General features: G+C 45.4%; 1 protein-coding gene across 1 annotated transcript in view; it reads left to right on the forward strand.

The window, feature by feature from the left end:
- Positions 1 to 27,591, forward strand: part of LOC126524387 (fatty acid synthase-like) — a 270,389-nt gene extending 242,798 nt beyond the window's left edge. The window contains exons 24-28 of the mRNA XM_055067059.2: positions 9,897 to 10,124; positions 14,355 to 14,599; positions 19,049 to 19,309; positions 24,296 to 24,553; positions 27,239 to 27,591. Of these exons, the coding sequence (XP_054923034.2) occupies positions 9,897 to 10,124; positions 14,355 to 14,599; positions 19,049 to 19,309; positions 24,296 to 24,553; positions 27,239 to 27,352 (1,106 nt within the window). The 3' untranslated portion in view covers positions 27,353 to 27,591. The remainder of the gene's footprint in view (positions 1 to 9,896; positions 10,125 to 14,354; positions 14,600 to 19,048; positions 19,310 to 24,295; positions 24,554 to 27,238) is intronic.

Genomic DNA, 27,591 nt, shown 5'->3' on the forward strand with positions numbered 1-27,591 from the left:
GGACTGCAGAATTGCCTGAAAAAGCATGAATTGGTTTGGAAAAGCATGGCATGGAAAGCATGGGACACGTAATAATTTCTTGCTACGCTACCACTATATCGCAAAAATTTAATTTTGCTATGAAGCAGTCGCACTTACGTTTTTCTTCCTTACTCTAACTAACGCACAACTTTTCGGTCGCGAACGCCGGCAGCGTGCGAAGTCACTTCAGCACTCACAGAATGGCGTGCAAATTTTGAAAAATTACGCCTTTATCTTTTTCTCCCACTATTCTGAATTACCAGTTTTGTGTTGATTAAGGTATTCTGTTAATTTCAGAGAGGCAGATCTCGTATAAACGGCCATGTGAGTCGTAATTCTGAAACAGCACAGCTGCTCCCTAGGCGGTTTTGAGGCACCCAGTATCGTAGCTGTATATACTGGCAACGTTGCTTCTTGAGTATCGCGTGTACGTCGGATGTCTTTCAAAGTTCTGCATGTGCGTTTCTGAAATGTTTATGTATGCCATGATTTATGTGGTTTCATCGACTTGCTTCGTTGAATTTAACGCGGTCTTGTGTGTATATTTGGAAATTTGCACAGTAGCGCCTGCATATAAATATCTTCACGCGAACTAACGCGGTACCTTTTTTATACTCCCGTTGCACTCCGAAAAAACTCCGTCAATTGCAAAGCAAAAAATGAAAAAAAGACAGAAAAAAACTACAATGGTTCCACGCAATGATTCTGCTCGCACGGAGTAAAAATTCTACTCCGATCACACGCAGCATAATAAACTCCCAACGGGGGGGTCGCTAGAGGACAAGCATTACACTCCCACCTGGGAGTTATTTCCGTTTACAGTGTACAACTAAAAGCCAACTCCAAATCATAACAAGAAGCCCAATCACGTTAGTACACTAATTCCAGACTAAAGCTTAAAGTCAACACCAAATCATAAAAACACTAGGTTCAGTCTCAAAAGTAGACTAATGCCACACTAAAACTGAAAATCAACTCATAAACACAGCAACACGAAATCCAGTTACCTAGGTGCTCTAACGTAAAACCTAAGTGCGGTCACATATCTGCAATAAAATCAGAGTGCATAAGAAAGCACGCTTAGATTGCACCATCGCACCGCGTGCACCTCGGGCCACTTTCTCGTTTTCTTTCCTTGTGACAGCTCGCGCTTTCAACTAGTGTGTTCGAGTGCGCTATTCCGGCACCGGCCCACTTTGCCCAGTCGTTTTCTTGTACCACCCCACGCTACGTATGAATGGCGCGACCTTGTACGGAATTCAAGATGGGCCAGGTAAATGAAGCTTTGACATCTCTGAGCCTAAGTATAAATGTCATCATTGTCTTGGAACAATGGCTAGAAATAGCCATATACACCCACGACTGTATACCAAGTAGTCGCGTTTGACGTAACAGTCGGTGTTTCTCTCGCTTACGTTCGTCCACTACCTCTGTAGTGGCCAAAACTCGCTATATCACAGGCTCGCGTCGAATGGCAAGCATATTGTAGCGATGTTAATAAAACAACGATATTTATTAAGGGCGAGCTTATGCCCACAAGTAAAAGTCACTGCGGTCGTGAAGAAATCCCCGGCAGTCGTATTCTCCAAGCTGGCCTCGAACCATCTTCCTGTTTCTCCTCGCGTGACACCTCGTGCGCGTGGCGCATGCGAGCCGGGTCCAACTGGCTGCCCGTGCCACGAAGATCGCTGCCTGTTGTTGCTGAACAACACCACGGTACGGCGTGCACAGTGTCCAATACAAAGGGCGCGCAACTTGAATGTCACCCAGTTTGTCGCGGCATTATCCCCCTCCTTACCGCATCGGCCCGATGCGTGAGAGGAAGTAGGGGTTCCTGTGGGCGTTGCATTACATCCGTCCACATCCTGTCCTTTTTTTTTTTTGTTCATGACCTCTCCTGGTAAGGTTTCATGCGGACAGCATGCACAACTTCCGTGGAGTTGCGCCGTCTGGGGCTCTCGTGTGGGGCGGATTTCACTTCGTAAGTGACGTCGCTTACACGACGAAGTATTTCGTAAGGGCCGAAGTATCGGCACCGAAGCTTTTCAGACAGTCCACGGCGTCGCACTGGGGTCCATACCCATACCTTGTCACCGGGCTGGTAATGAGCTTCACTATGGCGCTGGTTGTACCGGCTGGAGTCGATGCGTTTTTGGCGGCGTATTCGGTACCTTGCCATCTGTCGTGCCTCCTCGGCTCGTTGCAAGAAATCGTCTAGGTCAGATGAGTTATTGTTTTCTTCATCTAACAACAACATAGCATCCATGTAGTTACTGCGCGGCCGAATACAAGTTCAAACGGGGCGACTCGTGTTGTTTCTTGAACGGCCGTATTATATGCGAAGGTGATGTACGGCGAAATTTCGTCCCATAGCCTATGTTCAACGTCGACATACATCGAAAGCATGTCAGCAAGTGTTCTGTTGAGGCGTTCAGTTAAACCATTTGTCTGAGGGTGGTATGCCGTAGTGCTCCTATGATAAGTATGTGCCATTTGCAACAAGCATTTCATTAGGTCCGCAGTAAAGGCCGTTTCACGATCGGTAATAACAACTGTGGGAGCGCCATGCCTGAGCACGATATTGTGGACAAAGAATTTTTCAACTTCGACAGCCGTTGCATTGTACAGGGAATCAGTTTCTGCGCAACAGGTCAGATAGTCCGTGGCCACAACTATCCACTTTTTGCCTAAAGATGATGTTGGGAAGGTTCCAAGGAGGTCCATACCGACTTGTTGGAATGGGGCGATCGGTGGATCTATTGGCTGGAGGAGGCCTGCCGGTTTTACGGATGGAGTCTTGCGCCTTTGACACTCGCGACAAGTCTTGACATAGTGCTGCAATGATGCTAATAACTTCGGTCAGTAGTATTTCAGACGAATCCTGGCAACTGTACGGCTCACGCCCATGTGTCCAGACGTCGGTTCATCGTGACATGCATGCAAAATTTCTTCTCGCCTAGACATGGGTACGACAAGTAAAAACTTTGTCTCGGTGTTCTCAAAGTTTCTTTTGTAGAGGACACTTCCTCGCAGACAGAACGAGGATAGCCCTCTAGAGAAAATACGCGGGAGTTGAACGTCGAGTCCCTCCAGGTGCTTTATAAGTGGGAGCAATTCCGGGTCATCTCGTTGTTGTTGAGCAATTTGTGATGCGTCAACAATGCCAAGGAACGCGAAATCCTCTTCTTCTGACGCAGTTGTCTCGACGGGTGTGCGTGACAAGCAGTCTCCATCTCTGTGTTTCCTCGCGGAACGGTATACGACAGTAATGTCATACTCTGGAAGCCTAAGGCTCCATCTTGCTAGTCGTCCGCATGAATCCTTCAGATTCGCCAGCCAGCAAAGCGAATGGTGATCGCTGACTGCTCTGAATGGTCTACCATAGAGGTAGGGCTGAAATTTACATATTGCCCAAATGACTGCAAGGCACTCTTTCTCGGTTTCGGAGTAGTTTGCCTCTGCTTCGAGAGTTTATGGCTGGCATAAGCAATTACTTTCTCCTGGCCGTTATTCCACTGCACTATTATGGCACCGAGGCCGACGTTACTCGCATCGGTATGAACTTCAGCGTCGGCTGTCCCATCAAAATGGGCAAGGATTGGAGAAGCTTGTAGGCGTTTCCTTAACGCGTCAAAGGGGTCTTGTTCGCTTTTGCACATGAAAGGTTGATCTTCTCTTGTCAGTATTGTAAGGGGCTCAGCAATCTTTGAAAAGTTTTCCACAAATCTTCTGTAGTATTCGCATAAACCCAAGAAACGTCGCACTGACTTTGTGTCTGTGGGTGTCGGGAACCTCGCAACAGCTGCTGTCTTTTCGGGATCTGGCCGAACGCCTTCAGCACTGATGACGTGTCCGAGAAACCGAAGTTCATCGAAGCCAAATTGACATTTTTCCGGCTTAATTGTCAAGTCTGCTGCGCGAATAGCTTCTAATACTAGTCGCAGGCGCTCTTGATGTTGTTCAAATGTGGTGGAAAATACGACCACATCATCCAAATACACTAAGCATGACTGCTATATCAATCCTCCGAGCACAGAGCCCATCATTCGCTGAAACGTTGCGGGCGCGGAACAAAGGCCGAATGGAAGTGCTTTAATTTCGTAGAGGCCATCAGGGGTTACGTATTCACGGTCCCGTTCATCCGCCTCTATTTGCCAATATCCACTCTTGAGATCCAGGGAGGAGGAAAACTTTGCAGATCGGAGCCGATCTAAGGTATCGTCGATACGCGGAAGGGCGGGGTACACATTCCGCTTGGATACGCTGTTCAATTTACGGTAGTCGACGCAGAATCGAAGTGTGTTGTCTTTTTTCTTAACGAGCACTACGGGAGACGCCCATGGACTGCTGGAACGCTGAATAACGTCATCAGAAAGCATCTACTCTACTTGCTTCTTGATGATCTCCCTTTCTTTTGGTGAAACTCGTTAAGGGTGCTGGCATACCGGTCTGGTGGCGTCCTGTGTTATAATTGTGTGATTTGCAACAGACGTGCGCCGTACCTTCGAGGAAGTGGAGAAGCATTCGGAAAAATCCTTGATCAGGGCATATATCTGTTTCTTTTGGGCTTCCGGGAGTCTCGGATTGGCGGTAATTGATCTGTCGACACTGCAGGTCCCTGGCAGGGCAGTTGACGCTGTCGTTAGGCTGCATAATTCTGTCGCTACACAGAACTCGTGGAAATAGGCAACAGCTGTTCCTTTTGCGATGTGTTGGAATTCATTTCCGAAATTCGTAAGTGTGACATTTGCACGGCCATCGCTTAAGGGAACAAGCTCCCGAGCCACGCAAATAGCTTTGTTGAAGAGGAGCTCCATCCGCTATGTCTTCGTGGTCGTAAAATGTTTCATTCTCCACAAGAACCATTACACTGCAGCGTGGCGGCATAGTTACATCATCATCAACGACGCGCAGTGCAGCAAGACGTCGCTCCTCCGATGCTTCCACAGGTATAGCTTGTTCTGTCGAGAAACACACTGGACCTACGTAGGTTAATTATGGCGGCGTTAGGTTGTAGAAAATGCATTCGCAATATAAGTTCCCGTGAACAATCTGGCAGTAAAATAAAGTCAGAAACGTAAGTGAAGCCTTTTATCGTAAGTCTTGCGGTGGATCAGCCAAGGGGCCTAATAAGATGACCGCCTGCCGTGCGTATCTGCTCTGCAGTCCGCTGTGTCACAACGTTTTTCGGGTGTTTCGCCATATTGAAGCCTATTACCGAATAATCAGCGCCGGTGTATACTAAGGCATTCAGCTCGCATCCATCCATTATCAACCGCAAGTCGTTTCGTTCCTGCACCTGTTTACTGGAATTATCTCGTCATCGCACTGGAACCGCGTTGGAGGATCTTCGTAACTTTGGTTATCAGCGGCCTCACCTCCACAGGTCCCTTGCTTCAGTTTTCCTGGTGCGGGCTTGCTGAACGACGCCTAGGCAATCTTGAAGTCGCGCGTGGGCTAGGGGATCGTTAGCGCATGGGCGACAGTGACCGGAGGTTGATGTTGGCGAGGAGCAGTGGGGCTTTGGCGCGTGGAAAGTATTCTTCGATCTCTGCTGGTCGTTCACCGTTTCGGGGGCACGGTGTACTTAAGGGAAAACCCCTTATTCCAGCTTGACGGTACGGGCAGAACCTATACAGGTGACCCGCTTCTCCGCAGCGAAAACACTTAGGCCTGCTCTCCTGGTCACGCCAGACGTCACTTTTCCGGGGCCTTTGTTCCACAAAACGAGGGGCACTACGTGCTGAAGGCTGATAGGCAGCCGGTGGTTCCAGTAGACGAGGTGCACTGTGTACTGTCGGCGGGTAGGGAACGGTCGTCGCAGCTGCTCCACTACTGTGTACCGCGGGTTGCCTGAGTACGTCGGCGTACGTTGGGGTGCGCCAACTGTGGCTCACGCTCTGGATCCCGTATGACGTTCGTCAGTATGACAACGTCGACGATAGATAGTTCAGTTGGAGCCTGAGGTGTCTGCAACTTGTTGAGCTCTTCCCTGATCACTGACCGGACGAGCTCCCGCAGGGCTTCCAGGTGATTTGGCAGGCCTCCAGCGAAGACATGGGCAGGTGCGCAGCTTGCCTCACGGTTGTATTGCCGATCCCGCTGTTCCAGCGTCTCTTCGATGGCCGTTGCTTCGCATCTGAAGTCGGCGACCGTGCGCAGTGGGTTGCGAACGAAAAGTGTGAAGACTTCCTGCTTTACTCCACGCATGAGATGGCGCAGCTTCTTATCTTCACTCATGGTTGGATCAGCACGCTTGAACAGGCGGGACATGTCCTCAATGTACATTGCCACGTTCTCGTTTGTGTGCCGGTTTCTGGCTTGAAGTGCGATTTCCGCCTTTACGATCCGTGGTAGCGTACGTTGCTAGCAGTTGTCGAAATTCCTCCCAAGAGGACAAAGAGGGTTCGTGGTTTTTATACCACGTTTTTGCGAAGTCCTCCAAAGCGAAATATACGTTACGGAGCTTCTGTCTCTCATTTCATTCATTAAAGCTCGCCACTCTATCGAACAGTTCCAACTATTCTTCCACGTCTTCGAACGAGTCACCATGGAATGTTGGCGGCTTGCGAGGTTGGCTTACGACTAGCTGTGCCGGTGTTACCTGGGTAGTCATTGTGGCGGCGTCCGTTGTCTGAGCTTCTCTTGGCATGAAGATATGAGGGCCGAATTCGGGTGAGTCACCTCCAAGACGGTGGCTTGTCCGCTGGTGTACAGGTGTCAGGTCCACGGGATGGACTCGCTGGTTGTCGGGGCTACGCTGACTTTCGTTCGTGGGGCTTCGACTCATACCCAGCACCTCCACCAGAAATGTAACGACGTTAATAAAACAACAATATTTATTAAGGACGAGCTTGTGCCCACAAGTAAAAGTCACTGCGGTCGTGAAGCTGGCCTCGAACCGTCTTCCTCTTTCTCCTCGCGTGACACCTCGTGCGCGTGGCGCATGCGAGCCGGGTCCAACTGGCTGCCCGTGCCACGAAGATCGCGGCCTGTTGTTGCTGAACAACACCACTGTACGGCGTGCACAGTGTCCAATACAAAGGGCGCGCAACTTGAATGTCACCAAGTTCGTCGTGGCAATATACATCGTGCCATTGCTGTGATGCGATAATCTACAGCGTGGTTGTCGTCATGCCCTTGTCGTCACACACACGCATTCTCGCTACCCACCTACATAACTACTCACTTTGCAGGATCACTTTAGTGCGCCATACATCGTGTTGCGAAACTCCCCAAAATACTGGATACCCAGGTACCTGCGAAATTCTTCGCATAATATAGTTTCCCACAGATCGTGGATTCTACGCCTTTTGTACCAACGTGCGTTTATTATTGTATGCCTTGAGGCCGCCTACGCCGAATAAAGGGTTCTTCTACAAACATAACTCTCCATTTCAGGTACTATAAAGTGCGCTCTATGAAGAAGCCTCCTCGACGAATGTTGAACCTCTCACCACGATATTTGTTTAAAGCTCTGCTTTGATTTCTTACATCCGTGTTATATATTACGACAGCTGGCGCCGTGGTCATGTAGGCGTAGTCATGCCCTTACCTTAGCCAGGATCTTCAGCTCAGGGAGAAGAAGAAACACTTTTTACGCCACCTTAAGCGCTTTGCCCATCGGGCTTCGGTCTCATGCCCAGGTGGTTATGCTCCCTTGGCAACGCGACGTGCAACCGCTTTGAAATTCCGCTGCTTTGGCGCCTGGTGAATTACATGGCTGTTTGCGCCTTACAAAGACGTTGGAAGTAGAGGGTTCTGCGCATTTCGAAGATAACGACAGTCACTACTGTAGAGATTGAGAACATGATGGTGTGCATTGTGATGAAGTTTTTCTTACAAATGATGCGGTTTGTGTTGATAACGGGCTGCTGTCGCAGTAGGCGCAGCAGAAAGCTGCGGGTATATTGTAATTTACAGATGCTGCAGATATCTTATCATTTCCTAGTAACAGGAGCGCACCAACTTCTGGCTGACAGTTTCTTTGTTGTTGTTGTGCCAGTACGTGTGTCCTCGGCATTCATTGGGTTTATCAGTCATCGCAAAGTAACCCTTTACCCGATAACTATTCATCTTTGTGCCATTGTTGCCAACCAGACATAAAAAAGCCCGCTAGTCGAAACCGTGGAAAGCTGTAAAAGCCGCGATACGAGTACTCAAAATACAATAACACTGCGCTGATTGCACAAAAGAATCAGAATCACGTTCAAGATATCTTTGGTTGCGTCTACGTAAAGCGCAGTCCACAACCCAAACAACACTAAACAGAAAAGTCTGTTTCTTTTGGTCAATAATGAAACTTAAGTTAGTAATTCTCAATAATAACGAGTGCAGGTGGTACTACCGGGTGGTGATTAAAATTACATCAAAATGTTTCGTTTCATTTTGGTATGGTCATGCGGCCTTATTATGTATTTGTTTGCTGGTTTGGCTGAGCGTCGGGTGGGTGCCATTTTTGACCCCATCGGCCTTAATCGCGCCGATCTTGCGGGCAACGTGCTCAGCCTTCGGGCAACTGAAGCAGTATTTATAATTTCTTCAGCGACCAGTCTGCACAGTAAGGACGGTTTTTGTCATCTCAGTGGACATTCAGTTGTTCAACTCAGATTTATTGCGATAGCAATTATGTGGACACTCCAGCCGCGTTTCTGCCATTGCCTTCGCCGTGAGGTTCCGTATGAGCGAAAGCGTGTGAGAGTGAGCTGGTGAACGTGGTTCAATCTCTCGTTCGCGAGCGAGGAACGCAGACCGCATGCGTGCCCTCTCCTGTGACGCGCGAGGCAGTAGGGGGGAAGCGAGCGAGAAGGGGCTTACTTCTCCGGTGGCTGCTGCGGTTGCTCGATCTCCTCCTCGCCTGCCACTCCGTACCGAGTGTAGGCAACCACGGCATCTACTACAGCGTTGGGTACGCGAATAGTGGATGTCGGAGGGATGCGTTGCCGGCGCTTGTGTGACTAGAAAGCGATCTGCGACGTGGCCAAACTGCGCGCCCGCGCCGGCCTAATGTTCAAAGCGATCTGCAATGTTTCCAGAGTGCGCGTAGTACTGGTAGTATTGTATGCGCTTTGCTTTCGCCGTTTCGTACGCGTTGAAGTGACAGATGCACAGAGGTCAATAGCTCGCAGCTGTTGCCGAAGTGCCTAACTCCAGCGTTCTCACAGACAGTTTCCGCTGCCATCGAGTGGTGGGTGTACATGTTTACCTGTGCGCGTGTGACTCCGTGCTGGTTAATTTAGTTAAAACACGTTGATGGGCTAGTTGGTTTGTATCTGTGATAGAATGTGTAAGCGCGACTGAAAAAAGATTTAGAAAGAAGCAGATACACAAAGAGAGCGCTGTCTTCGTGTGTCTGTTTCCTTCTACGTCCTCGTTGACTCAAGTTTGCACATTCTATTATTGTTAATTTTGTTAGCAAGCAAATGTTTACAAGCTTATACGGCCGATAAAACTGCTATCTGTACTTCGTAAAGCTATCTACTAATTTGCTATCGCAATCGGTGCTTCGCCTTTCCGGCGGAACTGCGAATTGTTTATTCTCACTCCGCTGGTTGAAAACGCGCTCAATTATATTTTCCTTCCAAAGGGCCATCGATAAGTTACATCTTTGTAACACGCAAACAACTGATTTTTGTAAGAAAATTCAGCTTTTGTACCGCCAGGGAAGAAGCAAACAGTACATGAAAACCGCTAAAACTCTTCACCGGCTAGAGAACAAATTTTGCTGCTAGGCAGAGCAAAAATTCGCTAAATTAAGAGGCACGACTTCTTATTTGGCAACACTGGCTAGTATTTGTGTTTACTACAAGTCCAGCTTCGAACTAGTAATAAACCCAAGCTCCAAGTGCATGTGGCGCATGCCGATGTTGTTCCAGGCATCAAGGATCCATCAAGTCTGAGCCCTGACGTTACTCTCGGCGAGCACGGCATGGACTCCCTCATGGCTGTCGAGGTGAAGCAGACACTCGAGAGAGACTTTGATCTTGTCCTGTCTATGCAAGAGATCCGTCAAGTAACCATCAACGACCTGCGTGGAATGGGTGATGCCGGCAGTGGCAGTAATGCCGGCTCAAGAAACACCAACACATCAACCAAGGAAAAAGGTATGAGGGGAACATTGAATGTAACGCAGGAGGCGGACGCATAAGCAGAAACCTGGAACTGAAACTCATATTGGATCCCCTCAAGAAAGGCTTCGCAGTTGGAATATTGGCCTTACTATAGAATTACTTGTTTTGTGTCACTTTTAGGTGGATCATGATTTTTTTTTCATAAATCTCGCTCCACCGTACTGGTTTCCGCCGAACTTAGTTCCAATATTCATTGTACTTTTGCTTCGACATCTCGAATATTTCATCTTCAGTCAGGGATCTCCTAGCCTCTTTGTTTTCTAGGATGGAAGAGTATTCGTATGAATCCGCACGGACACTTTTGATAGAAAGTGGGTTTTGGAGAAAAAACATACCAAAACATGTTTTTTTTCCTTGGGACTCAATTGTACTCAGTCTATCTAAAATTCCACTCAAAAGGGCAAACTTGAGTTCACTTAGCAAAGCTTAAGCCAACCAGGCTCGAACTCACTATCACTCACACAGATTCAAAAGCGAGTCAGAAAGAGAGTTATCATTCGCAACTTTAGGCCATGGGCAGCACGCAGGGATCATAATCAGGCCTACCTGTATAAATGTGCTTTGGTTCTCATCGATGTCAACTCACTAACACGGGTTTCCTTTCAAGCAAGTACATACTTACGTCATCTCAAGCTCAGCAGATTCACAAGCTCCCACACTCAAGTGCGCTCCCTTTGTCACTAGTACTCACAGTCGCATTCACTCATACTCACTGAGAGTGATTGACGAATAAAGGGAAAATCAGACATCCACCCGTTCGCATATACGGGTGGACATACGGACATATACGGGTGGATGTCTGATTTTCCCTTAATTCATCACTTCACTCCACCTTGCGGGTTTGCGCAGAACTATTACGTCAAACACTTGAGAGTGATTGACGTTCGTGCTCCCATCCCCTTACCTACTGGCACTCACTCCTTTTTCTAGTCAGATCCACTCATAGCTAACTTCGCTTTCGCTGATATTCACGCCTGCGGAAATGTGAGCCCTTGTGAATGTGTCTTTGAGTGAGTATGTCGGCCAATAAATATTTAGCCACTGCAAAATTCGGACGTAGGTGTAATGAGAGAGCTCAATATCAACAAGCTCTGTAGCTATGGACGTATAATGCTTATATTGCACACACAGCCTTACACAATTTGACTCTACTCGGAGCCACTCGACTCACTCGCACTCGGACTAGTCGGATTCATCTCGACGCAATGCGACTCAGATTCACAGCTTTCGGACTCAGTTCCATTTATTCAGACTCATATTTCCGCTTATTTGTAGTCATCTCCACACTCTCAACTCAGGCCCATATAACTACAACTCACTCGAGCTCACTCAGACTCACCGGCCGGTCAAACCAGCGCCATAAACTTCGATTGCTCTCCCATAGAAGTCGCCCTGAAGCGCCTTGTGAGGACGGCGGCGGGGTAGCGCTCGTGACCTGCTATACCCTGACCACCACTGGCGCAGCGGCAGTCATGCCCTCGATATTGCGGTTCTCGCAGGCCATGTATCGCGGTAGCTGTTTACAAAAGGCGCTGGCCAACGGCACCACGACGGCAAAAACGTATCAGAGAACAGGAGAGGGAACGCTGGTGCGTTCGCGACTCTCATTATAGGCATGCAGTTGGAGGGAGCCGAGGCGTTGGCCCGAGTTGGAGGGAGTCGACTGATCAGCGGATTTGCCAACATATGATATGTAGGTGCTGCACGGCTGGCGTAGCAGATTTTCAAACGTTTGCAAATATAAGATTTTTTTGCGGTGTTTGCCGAGGCTCCAAAACTATCCGCATGCGATATACCTTGCGGAACACGATGAAGTTTCAGGCACGTTTTGCATCGGGAGGAATATGCGCGAAGGAATGAAAAGATTAAGGTGCATTTAAGGCATCCCTGAAAATGTTCAGACTGCAATCGTACCAGGTGAAACACTCTCTCAGCAATTTTGAATTCTTGGACAGTATCTCTATGAAAACTGCCCAGGATTTTTAATTGAAGCACTGAATGGGCGCGTAACGCTACGATCTATACTTTAAATGGCCCGGTGAAGGTCTGTTCTTTGAAGAAACATATACTTTTCAAAGCGTTCATTAGAAGTGGTTACGCAGTCATAGCAGCCAGGGCCAGCAAAGCAGTGTTGGCTCCTGTGACTCTCACAGCCATTGGGGTCAAATGGCTCGAAAAGTTCCACGAGAACCTTCCTTCAAACACATCTCTTCATGAAAATTCCTAGATGTTTACAAGAACAAGGTATCTATTTCTAGAAACACAGCTCTCCTTAATTCGCTCAAATCCTGGCCATGATTTATCAAAGTCGCAAGGTCCGTCAGTGTCATGCATACTCTCATATATCTTCTTGACATTGGACAGTTTTCTTCTTAGCACCTAATACACATATGGCGCATCATATGACATATCGTATGACATATCACTTGCGAAATAAATTGCAATGTTGATTTACTTGTTAAGGGGATTTAACATATTATCTCTTTACGGATTGCAGGGCAAATGGTTTATACTAAACGTGATGACAGCCGAATCAAATGAAATTAGAAATAATGCTTAGGCAGGCACCAGTTATTGTATCTTCGTATCGTTAATGTGCAAAAAATGCACTGAATTTGTATTTTTGTCATTTCCGTTTTGCGCAATAGGGACACCCGGAAATTTAGCATACACCGCGCGGCATTTCGTGCCACATTTTAGTAAGAAATGTCTCAAAATTCAGCGTAATATCACGACGTCTTTATGCACTTTTGACTGCAATATTATTTAGCTTCATTGCGCAGTTGAAGCATGTACCGTAAAATGAATATTAAAAATTATTCACAATTTCGTAATTAGACAACTTCGCAAATCCATGTATTGTGGTGCAATGTTTGTCGGTTAAATCAGCTTATTGCGAAAATCAAAATGCGCTGTCTGGCATTGCCGATTCAAATAGCTACGAACTCGAAGGTAGGAACGAAACACACGCGACGCGACACTTGTGGTCGAACGGAAAATATGCTCAACATTGAGTGATTTTTTAAGGACAGCATAAAGTTCTTGGATAAAGTTGTCTTACGGTTAAAGTAATAGAAGTGGTGGTGGGTGAATCAGATAGTTTGTACAAGACAAAACCATTCCCCTGATTGAGCGAAACAGCGGGTGACTAGAACCTTCTTGGTAATGCTTTTGTACTGCAGTGGGATTAAGCAGTCTCAGGACGACAGAGAAATAACTGATGACAACACACGGGAGGGGTTAACGCAACATCTAATAGCATTGTTATGCAAGAACGTGTCTCTTAGGGCAGCCAATTTCAGCAGAAGCAGTGCACCCATAGGACGAAGTCTTCAGGTTAGCACTTCAGAAAGAGTAATGGCTGGGCAAGTAAACGTGGTAGAAACCCTTATGGTATGCATATCATGATGTAGGAGTCCTGATATATATATATATATATATATATATATATATATATATATATATATATATAATCTCCGTACATAGCCACTAGTGGTGCATTGAAGCAGTATGGAACAAGGAGCAGAAAGGTGCAAGTAATTTGTGGATTCCCTGACGAGTTGAAGTACGGGGAAGGTACAAGATTGGGCTTGTCCGCAAAACACTGTTTTCAATTTGATTAACAGCACAAGGGCACCAGATGGGACATACGACAGAACAGTATTACTCTTCTGTCCCCTTTGGTGTTCTTGCGATGTTAATGAAACTTCAAAACACAGGAAACGTATCCGTAAGGTGTCTGTAAGAGCATCTTAGAAAGCGAGCATGGATATATGTGGTTCGTGCCAAAATCAGATGAATGTAACGAGCAATAACAGGTCGCCGGCAGTATTAACTGAATAGAAGAAACGTGGTCGACTGCTGCAGAAAACTACGGGTAGGTGATTTAAGATTAACAAGCCTGTATTGAAGACACCAAGTCAGCAGAAGCACTAGAATTAGGGAATGCTTTTAGTATTTTAGTTTGCACAAATGTATGCTTCTCCTTGTATTTTCAGTCAGCAGTGAACTTTGTGGACTTAGATCAATCATCCACTTCGTGGTGATTACAGATATTGGAAGTGGCCTGCCTTTTGTAGTGAAATAGTATGAGCTGCTGCTGATTGTAAAAAATCAGGATATAGTTTATCGCGATTGCCTGTAGAGAAAATGATACACACGTATTCATGGCAGTACTGTATTTTTGTTTTTGTGATATTGCAGACATCGCCGACTCGTCAAACTTTCCACGGCTCATGCTGTTCGAGAAAGCAGTGCATGAAAACATCATGGTTGAAATGAATGGCCTTGAAGGATCGAGCCCAGTGTTCTTTCTGCATCCGATCGAGGGTCACGTGCGTGCCTTGACAGAGCTGGCAGGCTACCTTCCTGTACGCGCTGTTGGACTGCAGAGGACAACCGACGTACTTTTGCGGTCAATCACAGAAATGGCATCGAGTTACTTGAAGGTAAGACACTCACTAAGAATAGGACAAAATTCAGGAACGTTACCGCACTAAGTTTATTGCCAACGGTCTCAGTAAAAAGCAGGGTACAATAGTTGCTAATCCTAATTTTCAAGTACCTATCACGAATAAAAACAAGTGTCTTCTGAGAGAGACATAAAATTGTGGCCTGCTATGTGGCGCACAGCTGAGAGACCTGCCCTTATTGTGATGCGGCGACGCGATTGGAGCTGCAGCGAGAACGAGCGCGTGGTCTTCAGGAACGAAAAGCACCTTTCACCACTTGTAAGGAACGGCTTTCTTACAGCCACGCTCGCACTGCCCCTACGAAGATCAAGCTGTGAAGCTGACAATGACATATACAGACGAGGAAGTCGTACAGTGGATGATGATATGTAGGGGTGATGAAGATGAAAGTCAGGCTTGTGCTGCGCTTTAGGCCGTCAAGGCAAAGTGCAAGGGACCATGCACGGTTATCACAACAGGCATTTTCCCCTGCTAACCATGGCCATTTTAGGCAAAACTCAAGTATTTAGGTATTAGGGGAGTGCAAACATTTTAATTTATTGTGTATTTAGAAAATAGCTTGCAATTTGTCTTGACTCCTAGTTAGTATTCACGAAAAAAACCAGTAACGCCGCCCGTTGCTCATGGAACTATCTTGATTCCATTCTTTTGACATTCCATATAAATTAAATAACCAACTTAGTTACGGCATCTAAATACAATATATATGCTGATGACAGAAGCGTGTATAGTGCTGGCATTTCAAGCACAGTCTTAGTACGATAACGTTTTAATTAACTGTATACAATTACCGACGGGGTTATTCAGAATTAGCTAAAAATGAACCATTATAGAGCCAACGCAATTCTGTTCCGTCCACGCAACAAATATTGACACATCTACATATTTATCATTTTCTCAGAGACTGCACTTCACCCACTAACAACTTAATGTTGTCGCTGAGCGCTAGACGCGCCTACATGATTGGAACTTATTGAAATGTTATCGATGGTTCTATGCGTTGTCTGTCGTCACCAAACATGTATAATCTGATTGTATACACGACAAGAATGGTGCGGTACTTTCTGGAAGACACGCAGGTACTAGCGATTAATCTGGAAACTTCGATGACTCATGTTTAAAAGCCGACCCGGTTGACCAACAAAGCAGATTCTCTACGATGGCTGAAGGTGTTGTAACTTGCTTTTGTGGGCAAAGGTTCACCCAATAACGAGTTAGTTAAGCTATTGGCACTTTTACTGCTGTGTTTTTTCAGCGTCAGTACTATGTGACAATATGTTTGACAATATGACAATATGTACGTCACAATATACTACGTCGCAACTACTACGTGAATTCGCAATATGTTCATCAATACTTCTTTTTGGGTGAGATGATTCATCTTGAAGTATATGGGTACCAGCTCAAACACATGACAAGAAGGGAGACACGTACAAAAAAGTGCTGACTAACAACTGGTTTTCTTGGCACGGATATTACACCCTACCTATGCCAGAGTGAAGCAAGGGAAATGAATGGGGAAAAATATGTCAAGGGTGGTAGCGTGTCAACAATTCAAGTGCAATACAGCCGACCAAGTGAAGGAGAACGCAAACATTTTTTTTATTTTTATTTGCAATCTGAAGCCCCAATAGCCCCATCCAAAACACCAAATTCAGCATCAAAGAGAGCAAGAGAAGGGGTGCTAAAATAAAGCACTTGCTACCAAATTTGCTCAAGTGGTAAGCTTCTAAACTGATGCGCGTGGTCTTGTCACTGCTCTTACCAAGAATCGTAATGTCTTTCAAGCGGGCCACAGAATCCGCACACTTGCTAACGTGTGCAACCAAATGTGCCTTTGTGTCATCTGTTTTCTCTTTTCAGTTTTTGAGTCTGTTTCCCTGAACGATTATTAACACAGCCACCAGTTTCGCCGACGTAAAACATCCCACATGGCATGGGATTACAATACACCCCTCCAGCGGGACATTTAACTAACGGTGATTGGTGGTTTTTCTGACATCCACGTTTTCTGGCGATACAGATTCGTGGACACAACTTTCCTAGTTTATTAGGGGCAGAGAAACAAACTGACCTCCTAATTGACCTCGTTAAGATTGTGGGAAAGTTTATGGATGTAAGAGACCACCAGAGGCTTAGGTGCCTTCCATTGATCCTCAGCTGTTGTTCTTCCCGATCCACGTTCGAGTGTTTGAAGGAGGTTTTTTGAAACGGCAGTCAAGACAGAAACGGAGAACCCTGCAGCCAAAAGACGGCCTATATGGTTATAAAACTTTGCTTAGTCTGATGTGGACACCATTTTTGGAGAGCCGATTCTATACACAACAGCGCTAGTCCTCTCCTAATTGTCTTGGAGTGTGCCGAATCTCCTTTTTAGTGTGTGGGTAGCAGGCCCAGCAAATGTGTCCGTCGCAGAACGTGATTTTTAGGTCTAAATATTGTATAATTGAAGGCCAAGGAGTTCATGGGTGAAACGCAACCCACGTCCATGTTTCCTAAATATAGATAAAACTTCACCTACAGTAGAGGGGTAGGTGTAGAGAGGTAGGTGTGAACGTGTCTCCCTTCTTGTGGTCGTCTGTTTGCGCTGTTACTCATATGTGTCAGCAATATGTGCAGCTTACTCCTATCAAACTAAATGACGGTGCAATATATGGGGTGCCGCACACAAACATAAGGGGAGTTTTCTTTGCACATCACATAACGTGGGAACACTATGCTCAGCATATTGTTCGTAATTCATCCGGTATTCAAGGCATCCTTCATGGTCCCTCTCATTATTTTCTTACGTAAGTGAACATACTATGATACAATGTCCTTTTCCTACCCCGAATTAACTAGGGACTTCTATAACGCACTACTCCAAGTGAAATTCACAATGGACTTACGCGTTTACAAAAAGCAATAATTTACCTAATGTTCAAAGTTCCTTCCCGTGCGCCCACAGCAAGCATTCATCAAAAGAATAAATTAATTCTAGTGCATTCCGTTTACCATTTTAAAATATGTCAGCAGTACCATTTCCTAGTAAGGAATACTTATAATATAATTATAATTTTGGCAAAGCTAGCAAATAATGCAACTACATACACGCATAACACACAGACACCGGAGCAATCAAACCTATGAATGCGGCATAAATTGTGGCAAATAAAGGGTACAGGTCTTGTTGCTCACAGCGGTGAACACCAAGTACAATGAGAAAAACACTGATTTATGTCTTATTAGGAGAACAGAGGAGTATACTTATGAATAAGTGGCCACTGCACAAAATTCCTGTCTGCCTGTGCTACAATTTTCTATGCATTCAATTTTGTCTGGTCTTGTATTATAACGTGCTACTTTGTGGATGTTTGTCACGATATCATGCCCATTTGAATGTGCCGTCTTTTTCTTTGGTGCACATCTCTGATCTCTAGAACTGCTAGAGGAAATGTTGCATTTTTGCATGGCAGTGTATAGCTTATGGTATTGTGTGGTACAATTTTGAAAATTAATGCGTGTTGCTCTCGCCTATGGTGGCCATGCCCCCGCAAGCTGTCCTAAATGAAAATCTTTTTTTCCGTCGTCACCCACAGCACTTCTTTTGTTGCTGTTTGCTGCATATAAATTAACATTTAAATTCGAACTACCGGTGGCTCTACCTGACGTCACATAAAATCCCTTTTACTCAAGAGAATAATTTGTTGAAATGGTTACTCAGATTTAAAAGTCATAGCATGTTGCGCAATATGTTTCTCTTTGGCCCATTATTCACAAGTACTTTCTTTCATGGCACGGTGTGTAGCAGTGTTTCTACTGTAGCATCAATGTAACACATCTGAAAATTACAAGTAATCTACACCCTATTATATAGCCTAGCAGTGTTGCTTGGGAGCATTTATTTCTGAGCGAGGGTAATATATGAATAAAGGAGTGAAAAATAAGGGTGGCTTAATAATTTTTTCATTGAACTAACGCTTGGAATTACGCGAAAGTCAAATCATTGAATTCTTAGAAGATGAAGTTTTTCGTTCCTAATTGAAGTTTGTAGTAGCGCAAGGGAAGTGCTAAACCTTGTAGAAAAATATAGTCGCTGTCTTTTCTACAAGCACCCTAACTGGCTGCGAGGCCAAATTTATGATACGCGTGAGAGTGCTCGCAAACACTATACCTGTTATATTATCGGTCACACACTGCAACTAGGCAGCCAAAAGCTGCTTGTGAGAAACGAAGTCCTTCCGCAAACCACTGCGCACAGCTGCTATGTGAAGTCGTATTGAGCAAATAGCTTACAGCGCTTATATCTCAAGTATAACAGGCCCAAAAACCAGGAGCAGCAGATCAACACCCACGCAGTGTATATTTTGCTGTCTTTGCTTTTGTATGAGTGATGATGCACTGGCTAATCTTGGAAACTTTCGCTACGCTTTATCGATCACCTAGGCAATACTAACAGCACAGCCCAGTGGTCCGTATCACATGGTGGGATATTCTTACGGTACGGCGCTGGCCTTTGAAGTAGCTCTGCAGCTGCAGGCTTCCGGAGCCACCATAGGAAGCCTGACCTTCCTCGACGGTGCACCACAGTACGTGAGCGTGGTTGCGGGTTACCGACGCGACCTCCTGGATCAAGAAACTGACGAGCAAGAGACAAATGTCCTGTGTGCTTACCTCATGCAATACGTGGACGGCGACTTTTCAGAGGTTTGTATTTGTGTTTTCTTTCATCTAGTTCTTTTTCAAGTAATGGTTAAATATGGGAACACTAGTGCTTGTATTCTTCAACCGTGGTGTTACAGAATAATTGAGACAAGGAATCACCCGCTCTCCGGCCTTTCTGTTGTTGAAATGAACCTGGAACCGTCAAATGGGAGAAAAAAGTTCTACTGTCAAGTGAAATCAGCAGTGGCTAAAGTGCCCGACGATATCTTATATCTAGCTAGAAAATTGAAATTGAACCTGTATTCGGGGGAAAGGCAAACTACTTAGTAAAGAGGAGGAAAAGCTGGAACAGTGCATGACTACGCCTGCTCTCTTAAGTAAGCTCCAGATCCCCAGTGGTGCTTGTTAGGCATCGTTCGCAACCTGTTGGGTTGCTCCACAAGGAAAATGACCGCGGCTTATTCGTGCCATGATTGCTCGACCGGCTACATACAGGCGCAAATGTGCTTGGTAGGGATTCGCTGCGCTCTTCTTAGATGTTACACCAACACAACGCGAGACTTGCTAGAAAGAAAGAACTCAAGATGCAAGATAATGTATACAAGAAATGAGAAAGCAGATGAAGCTGAGTAAGGCACCTGTAGCAACTAGAAGATGCGTGCCTGTTTGAGACGGGTGTTTTGGTTAATGCTGCAACTAATTCTCTGAATTTGCTTTGAAATACGCCTGCGTAAATGTGATTCTGACGCTGCTGTTCCATTGCCTATAGACACTCACTGCAGATCCTTTTATGAAGAGAACTAAAAAGCTTTGTTGAAAGGTCAGGCGTATGTTGCTATGTTTACAAACTGAAGAATTTGTGATTGAACAAGTACATTCAGTTTAGAACAAGTTTCCCCGAAGAACCGTTCCTCATAGCTGGCCGTTCTAAAGGCCCTCTTCCACCGTAGTTCCGCTTCTCAGATTAGCGAATTTGAGCTCCCATTGCTTCGACGTTCGTGTTTTCTGACCGCATAAAGATGTCAAAAGGTAACAGCATAACCAGGGGTATCATAGCAAAGCAACCCAGTGCGTAACGTAATGCTGCAGGTATTTCTGAAAAGATTTCACAATGCGATAAGCAAGGCATGCATGTACTTTGTTCAATACTGCTTAACAAATTCTTATCCATATTCTATATGTGCCTGAAAAACACTTCGATTTAAACGAGGTCACAGTTGAAGAACTACAATACGCTGGGACACTGGGCTAGTTAGCATTGTATATTGTAGTCGAAGATGCGAGAAAAATGAGGATTGAGATATTAGGCCTGTTCTACCATGAATCCCGGTCCTGTGGTCATCGCTAATGGTGACCGAACAGGAGATGCCTCAATACAAGGCTAGGTAAGCAGGCGTACATAACACCGCAACAGAGTAACACGACGACCATACACTGCAAGACGTATAGGCACACATCAGATTTTAAAAACCGCAGTGGTAAAGTCCTTTAAGGAACCCAATGAAACGCTCGTGTTGCTTTTGCCCCCGTACTCGTTTCTAGCACTATTTCCACTATAATAATGTGATCCGGAAGAAGTGCTTCCGCGAACAATTTAGTAATACTTCATATCAATGTTTATGAGTGTGCAACACCAAACAACCCATCTAAGAAGCCGCTGTTGTAGCATAGGGCGTACAAAGACTTTGTCAAGTGCTGGAGTGTTACTGCACTTCAGGCTTTCTAACTTCAGCAGCAATGTGAAAATTGGAGGAGCCAGGAGAAGAGTCTGAGCACACGTCGCTTGTTCCGCCAAACTTTGGCGGCATTCGATGCCTTATGTTTTAAAATTAGACCAACTCATTCACATCAAGAGTTACGGCAGAATCCACGTTACGATGACGGTCTAGGCTAATGTGATTAGTAGTCAAGCAATCTAGCGAGGCACGGTATTCGTGAAGCCAGGTTTTTTTAGAATCTGTAGTGGAAATGATGAGACTTCCGTGTATTTCTCCATATAAGGCACACTGTCTGCGGTATCAGCCCTGTCTTGTATGATATTTGTTTGCCAAATTCGGCCTGGAGTATCACGACGGGACGACGACTGTGCGACGACGCCACAGTGGCATCGGTGGAATGACAGAATAAATGGCATCGACGCAACAACACAGACGGTATGATTGTGGCGGCATGAGGACATCGAGATGATCAATTTGAATAGCACAACAACGGCACAACGGCGGTATGACGACAATGGGATTGTGACGAGTGTATGTTGGCAATCAGATGACAAGGCTGGAAGTACGGCTATGGCCCGGCCACGGTGGCATTACGACGATGGCATTACAATGGCGGTATTATTCCGATTGAATGGCGACAGCTTGACTTCGCTAGAAAGGTGGCGAAGGAGTGACGTCGATGGAACGACAAAGGCAGTATGAGAGCGAAGGCATCAAGACAATTGTACGTTGTTTCCGAAATCATGCTAATGCTAAAACGAAGCCGTGACAACGACGGCATGTAGGGAATGGTATGACCATGACTGTATGACGACACTAGGGTGGTGACGATGGCATGAGGGGAGCGAGATAACGAAGTTACAATTGTAACGCTGGGACGACGACGGCATGAAGGGAAAGCATGACGACGACGCTATGACGACGATGGCATGAGAATGGTATAAGGGCAATCGGAAGACGACGAATTCATGTCGATGATGGTGTGAGGACCACTTTACCACGAATACTGTGTGACGGCAATGGCGTGATGATGACAGTGAGGCGCGAGCGAGATGACGAAGGAGAAGCGACTGTGATCGAACGACCAAGGTTGCATTACGAAAATGAAAGGACAATAAATGCCTGACGACTGCATGACGACATGACGACGGTATCACAGCTCATGCATGAAATTGACTTTCTGATTACAATTCAATGACGTTGGCATGACAATGGCGGCATAGTCGCTGTATGACGACAGCATGATTATGCTAGATTGACGAGGAGGAATGACATCGATAGAACGACGAAGGCAGTAAGATAAACACGGCATGACTTCAATAGGTACGGCGGCCACTGTGTGACGACGGTGGCGTGGCGACGACGGTACAGTATGAGTGTTATGGCGAAGTAAAAATGACGACGTTGGAACGCCCACGACACCATCAAGACCACGGAATAACTAGAAATGCATGATGACAATTGTATTACAAAGACGTGATGATGACGATGGCATGATATCAGTATGAGGACAATGGGATGACGACCAGTGTATCCCAAAAACTGTGTGACAACGCTGGGGTAATGACGATGACATGAGAAGAACTCGACGGCGATGCTGCAGTGACGGCGATGAATTCACCACAACTTCTTCACAACGAAGGTACAAAAACAAATACCCGAAGACGTATGACGGCAATGCCGTGAGGACCACGGTTTGAGGGAAAGCGGTGGACAAAGTTAGAATAACGACAATGAACAACCACGACGGCAAAACGAGCCTGAGCACATACCTAGTGGTCCAAGCTATACGACTTGCACCATTGGGTCCGCGTAGAACGGGTTATGACAACGGTATGATGGGAGTCAGATCTCAAAATTGAAATGAACATGAACAACCGCGACGGCACCAAAACCACGGGAACTTACCTAGTGGCGCAAGCTAGTAGACAGCTTGGGCCACACCTAGGTGTAAGACAGACAGACAGACAGACAGACAGACAGACAGACAGACAGACAGACAGACAGACAGACAGACAGACAGACAGACAGACAGACAGACATGCAGACAGACAGACAGACAGATAGATAGACAGACAGACAGACAGACAGACAGACAGACAGACAGACAGACAGACAGACAGACAGACAGACAGACAGACAGACAGATAGATAGATAGATAGATAGATAGATAGATAGATAGATAGATAGATAGATAGATAGATAGATAGATAGATAGATAGATAGATAGATAGATAGATAGATAGATAGATAGATAGGCAGGCAAGCACGCAGGCACACGCAGGCTCAAAACGCTTGAAGTAGGCAAATGACGCTGATCACATGTTACTTGTCCACATTTTTTGGGGGGTGAGCCCAGTAGCTTTAAGATAGATGGCATTTGTACAACTACTTTTTCATAGGAAGCTCAAGAGATTACATTGACAATGTTCTTCACTCTAATATGTTGGAGGGTATCCGTGGTTTCGCAAGAGCGTGCCACAGTGCGTGGTCATATCTCTTGCCAACCACTATAAAACAGCACAATAAAATATAGCTTCACAGTTTTCATATTTTGGTTAGAAAGCATAAACAGTAAATACAGTGCCAAATCCAATGGGGAATTACGTTCTTTTCTTTTGCCTTGTTATGATAAATATGCTTGTTGTGCCGAGGTCGTGCCTGTATATTCCAGATTTCCGGCGCTCAATAAACTAGTTTACAGTAGCGCTCGTTGCTCTGTTGTTTTTATGGACTGGTCTTTTCACTCTGTGTCTTCCCTACGGCATAAGCAACTAACTACGCAGTCAAAGACCTCTTTTCGTGCCCGTATACCACTTATAGGCCACACAACCTTATTGCATTGATGCAACGCTAACAAAAACCATCAAAATAAATGTGTATTGATTAAAGACGCTATGAATTCTTGTACCATTTGAGCTTAAGCGGTACCCAAGCAATTTTCTGTGTTTACCTTGTAGTAGCAGCAATAAGGAATTAGCAACCATTGTGAGGCAGTAACCATGTTTTCTTGCAACGGGGGCAATTCCGCCTGCTCGATTCACGGCATTATGATAGGGCCGAAATGAGAAGACGCTTGTGTCCTTGGATTTAGTCGCGAATTCATGACCCACAGGTGGCGTTAGTCTACAGTCCCGTAGAACGGTGCCTCCCATTGCAAGCGTTGCTTTGGAACATTAATTCCAATTACTTCATTTAGCGATCAGGAATGGGTTTCAGTATCCAAGTCAATTCCGCTTGCTTTTCAGAACCGAAAAAATAATTGTATGATCTCAATAGTTCTTTTAATTCGGAACTATCTACGTACAGGTACGTGACAAGCTAAGCCACTGCAAGAACTTTGACGCCAAACTAGACGCGGCCATAAACATCTTACTGAAAGCTTTGGGAGACCCGCAGCCGAGCCGAGAAGACCTTGCAATCGGCATGTCTACCTTCTATGCCTGTCTGAAGGCCGGAAGTATTTACGAGCCAAAAGCTAAGTTCATTGGGAACGTAGTGCTTGTCAAGGCATCACAGACACGAGACATGGCACGGCGGCTTCCAGCCGACTACGGTTTATCAGAGGTAAGTGCGCATATATCTGTGCATTGAAACAAAAGCAGCAAGCGATGGGGCAAAGTGAATAAGTCAATGAAGCTGCTTGGGCAGATTCTTGTAACTGGCTGAAATCGCGCCATATTTACTGAGTCACTCCTTCTTGTAGCTATTTAGTGTGAGGGAAAACTTCTCTAGCGTTTTTAACTCTGTCTTCGAGGGAGTAGGCATTTTGCGTACTATAGCGCTCCAACTCCGCAAACGCATGAAGCAGGCTACTGAATGCTATAGTCGCGTGTAAAATCTGAAGCACTCAACTATTCAGTAGCGTTCAGGTGTATTCGCGCCTAAAATATGCCGTGTCAATATATGCAAATAGTTTGGATGCATAGGCAAAGCCTATGTTATGTATCCAATACAAAAACACATTTGACGCTAGAACAAGCTAAGATAAACAAAAACGCACAATGTTCAGCCTAAGGACAATAAGATACAAATTGTTAACAGAACCAGAAGAATAATAAACTAATGAATGTAATTGAAAAGAAATAAGAAATCTAGGCAAAGCGCGTTCCCGAACATTTTCTGATTCCGCATAGCATTACTGCGTTGTTCGTTAAATGATCGCAATGACCGAACTGTATCTGTGCCAATTGTTCCGAAGTCAATGCCGAATGTTTCGCTCCTCTTCATGTCCCTAAACAACGAAGAACGAGTCAGTTGATCACCATAGCGCTTCCTAGCGTTATCAGTGCTCGTTTTTTTTTTACTTCTGTAAGTGTCATACTATAGAAAGTGGCACATAAAGGTCGGTTTTTCCAAGAAAAATTTCGCACATACACTTGACACTGCTTACGTGTGTGAATGCGAAAGCACTATATTAATTTGAGTAAAACCTATAGTCAGCCAGATTGCCGAGACGTGACGTGTGCTATCACGCACGCAATAGGCACATCTTTAGTCAGCCACAACCTTGGGGCCGGCTTGGTCATCTCGTATCCTGCTCATCCTGCTCATCTCGTATCTAGGAAGCCCTGGTTCAATTATCTTCCAAAACGAGATGTACTAAATCTCGTTTTCGAAGTCATTAATTTACTCTGCTTGCAGGAACCTACCTGAGAAATGCGACGGCAATGCGATTATTTTGCGCTCTTTCCGCCGTCGGCCATTTTTGGTACCTTCGTCCAATCACGCCGATGACGAAAACGCCGAATTTTCGCGTAATGGGGCATGTAATGTTTTTGCATTCGCACACACTTGTGGTAGTGTGCATGAATTTCATGCTTATTTGTTGTCTCCGCGGTAAATGCCTCGTAGTATGTGTTCTTGCAACATAAGTACGACTCCGTCCAAGCGTAATTTTGGCACGTGGCTCCACGTGCTATTCATTTGTCAAAGAAATCTCCGCCCGGTAAAAATAAAAGCATGAAGCTCGAAGATGTATCATTGAACGCGTAATATGTCGGAATGTGTGCCCCGAAGATTCGAGAGTAAATGTTGAGGGCGATCCCTGGTATGAATCGGTTGCACAATAGTGCAGCATATGACATAACATTATGGTTCGCATACTACTCCCGTCTACGGTTTGAACCATCAAATTAACGGAATGAAAATTGAAGCAGGAGACAACGAGAAAGGAAGAGTACAATACCCGCAAACGTTAAAGCACCTGCGCGTCAGTGTCATCCATCATTGTTGAACTTGTGATTATAAAATTATTATAACGAAAGCTGTATATGACTAGCCTTCCCTAGTTTTTGTTGTTCAGCAACAGAAATAGACTTAACTATTTCTAACAAACCCATACTTAATGGATTTCATTGTTTTTTTTTTGTGTGTGTGACCACGTACGGGTGCAGTGCGACGGCGTAGATGTCAGAATACGGAACAGATTAGAATGCTCGCTGCGAAAAACAGCGTGGCGTCAACGTTATCGCAGTATATAAGCAGAAGAGGTATTGTCTCTAAAACAGCTGCGTTATCGTAGGGGCGGACACGTATAGTTTGTACACCCGAAGAACAACATGCGTATGAGGAGTGCCGGAGGCAACAGCAACGAGAATGTAAATGGCGCCGGCGCGATACTGCCACCGACGATGAACGTTTCCACGACGCTGAATGAACCAATAACAACCATTCCACTATGTGAATATGGAATGGCAGCGAAAGCACTTTGCTTTTCGTTTGAGAGCTTTCACTGTCGTCAGCTTTCCGTGCCATTTCATCTTCAACGAGGGTAACGGTTGCCATTTTTAGAACATTGTTTTACCTATGAGTGACATTGTCAAAAAGAAAAGGTTGTATGCTTAAAATGACATCACTAGAGTCTTTCTTTTTCTTGCGTATTGAAAGAATGTGCTCACAACGCAATTATTGCGCGATAAGAAGCCTATTTTGTAGGTTCTCATGTGTTTCGTTTGTAGCCCCGTGCATCTAAACGCTGGTAGATTCTAAATAGTAGCCGATACGCTACAACACAACGGAAATGGTGAATTATCGGAAGGATAAAGTTACCGTTTGCTTCACTGCATACAGCAATTCTACAAACGATATTTATGCAAACTGTTTGACCTTAAAAACGCTAAGCACATAAGCGACCAACACCTAAATTCCTGCTCTGCGCTAACCACGAGTGCTGCATTACTGTAACGTCCAGCTAGGCGAGCTATAATTGCAACTTACATTTTGTTTTCTTTCTCTCTCGGCTTCGTTTAGTGCTGTGATGGAGAAGTCGATGTCAGAGTGGTGGATGGCTCACACGTAAGCTTCATTCTCGGCGAAGGTGCAAAGAAATGCGCAGCCATCATCAGGCAGCAGGTGCAGCGCTGAAACACGGTGGGCCTTGTAACACGCAGTGTACACGCGGCCTCATTGATGATGCGTCGGGCGGTGCGACAAAGAGAATGCGCGCCTGATGAAGTCATCAGCATTTCTTTGCGGTTTGTTCTTGGTTATTTTTTTGAAGTATGTGCAAATGTTCTGACTCGTGATAACATGTATTTCAACATACTAGCAATATAGTATTCCCATAATTTACTAATAAATGGCTTTACGCACAAATACTGCTA

Source organism: Dermacentor andersoni, chromosome 3, assembly GCF_023375885.2.
Source record: "Dermacentor andersoni chromosome 3, qqDerAnde1_hic_scaffold, whole genome shotgun sequence".
NCBI classification, from domain to species: Eukaryota; Metazoa; Arthropoda; class Arachnida; order Ixodida; family Ixodidae; genus Dermacentor; species Dermacentor andersoni.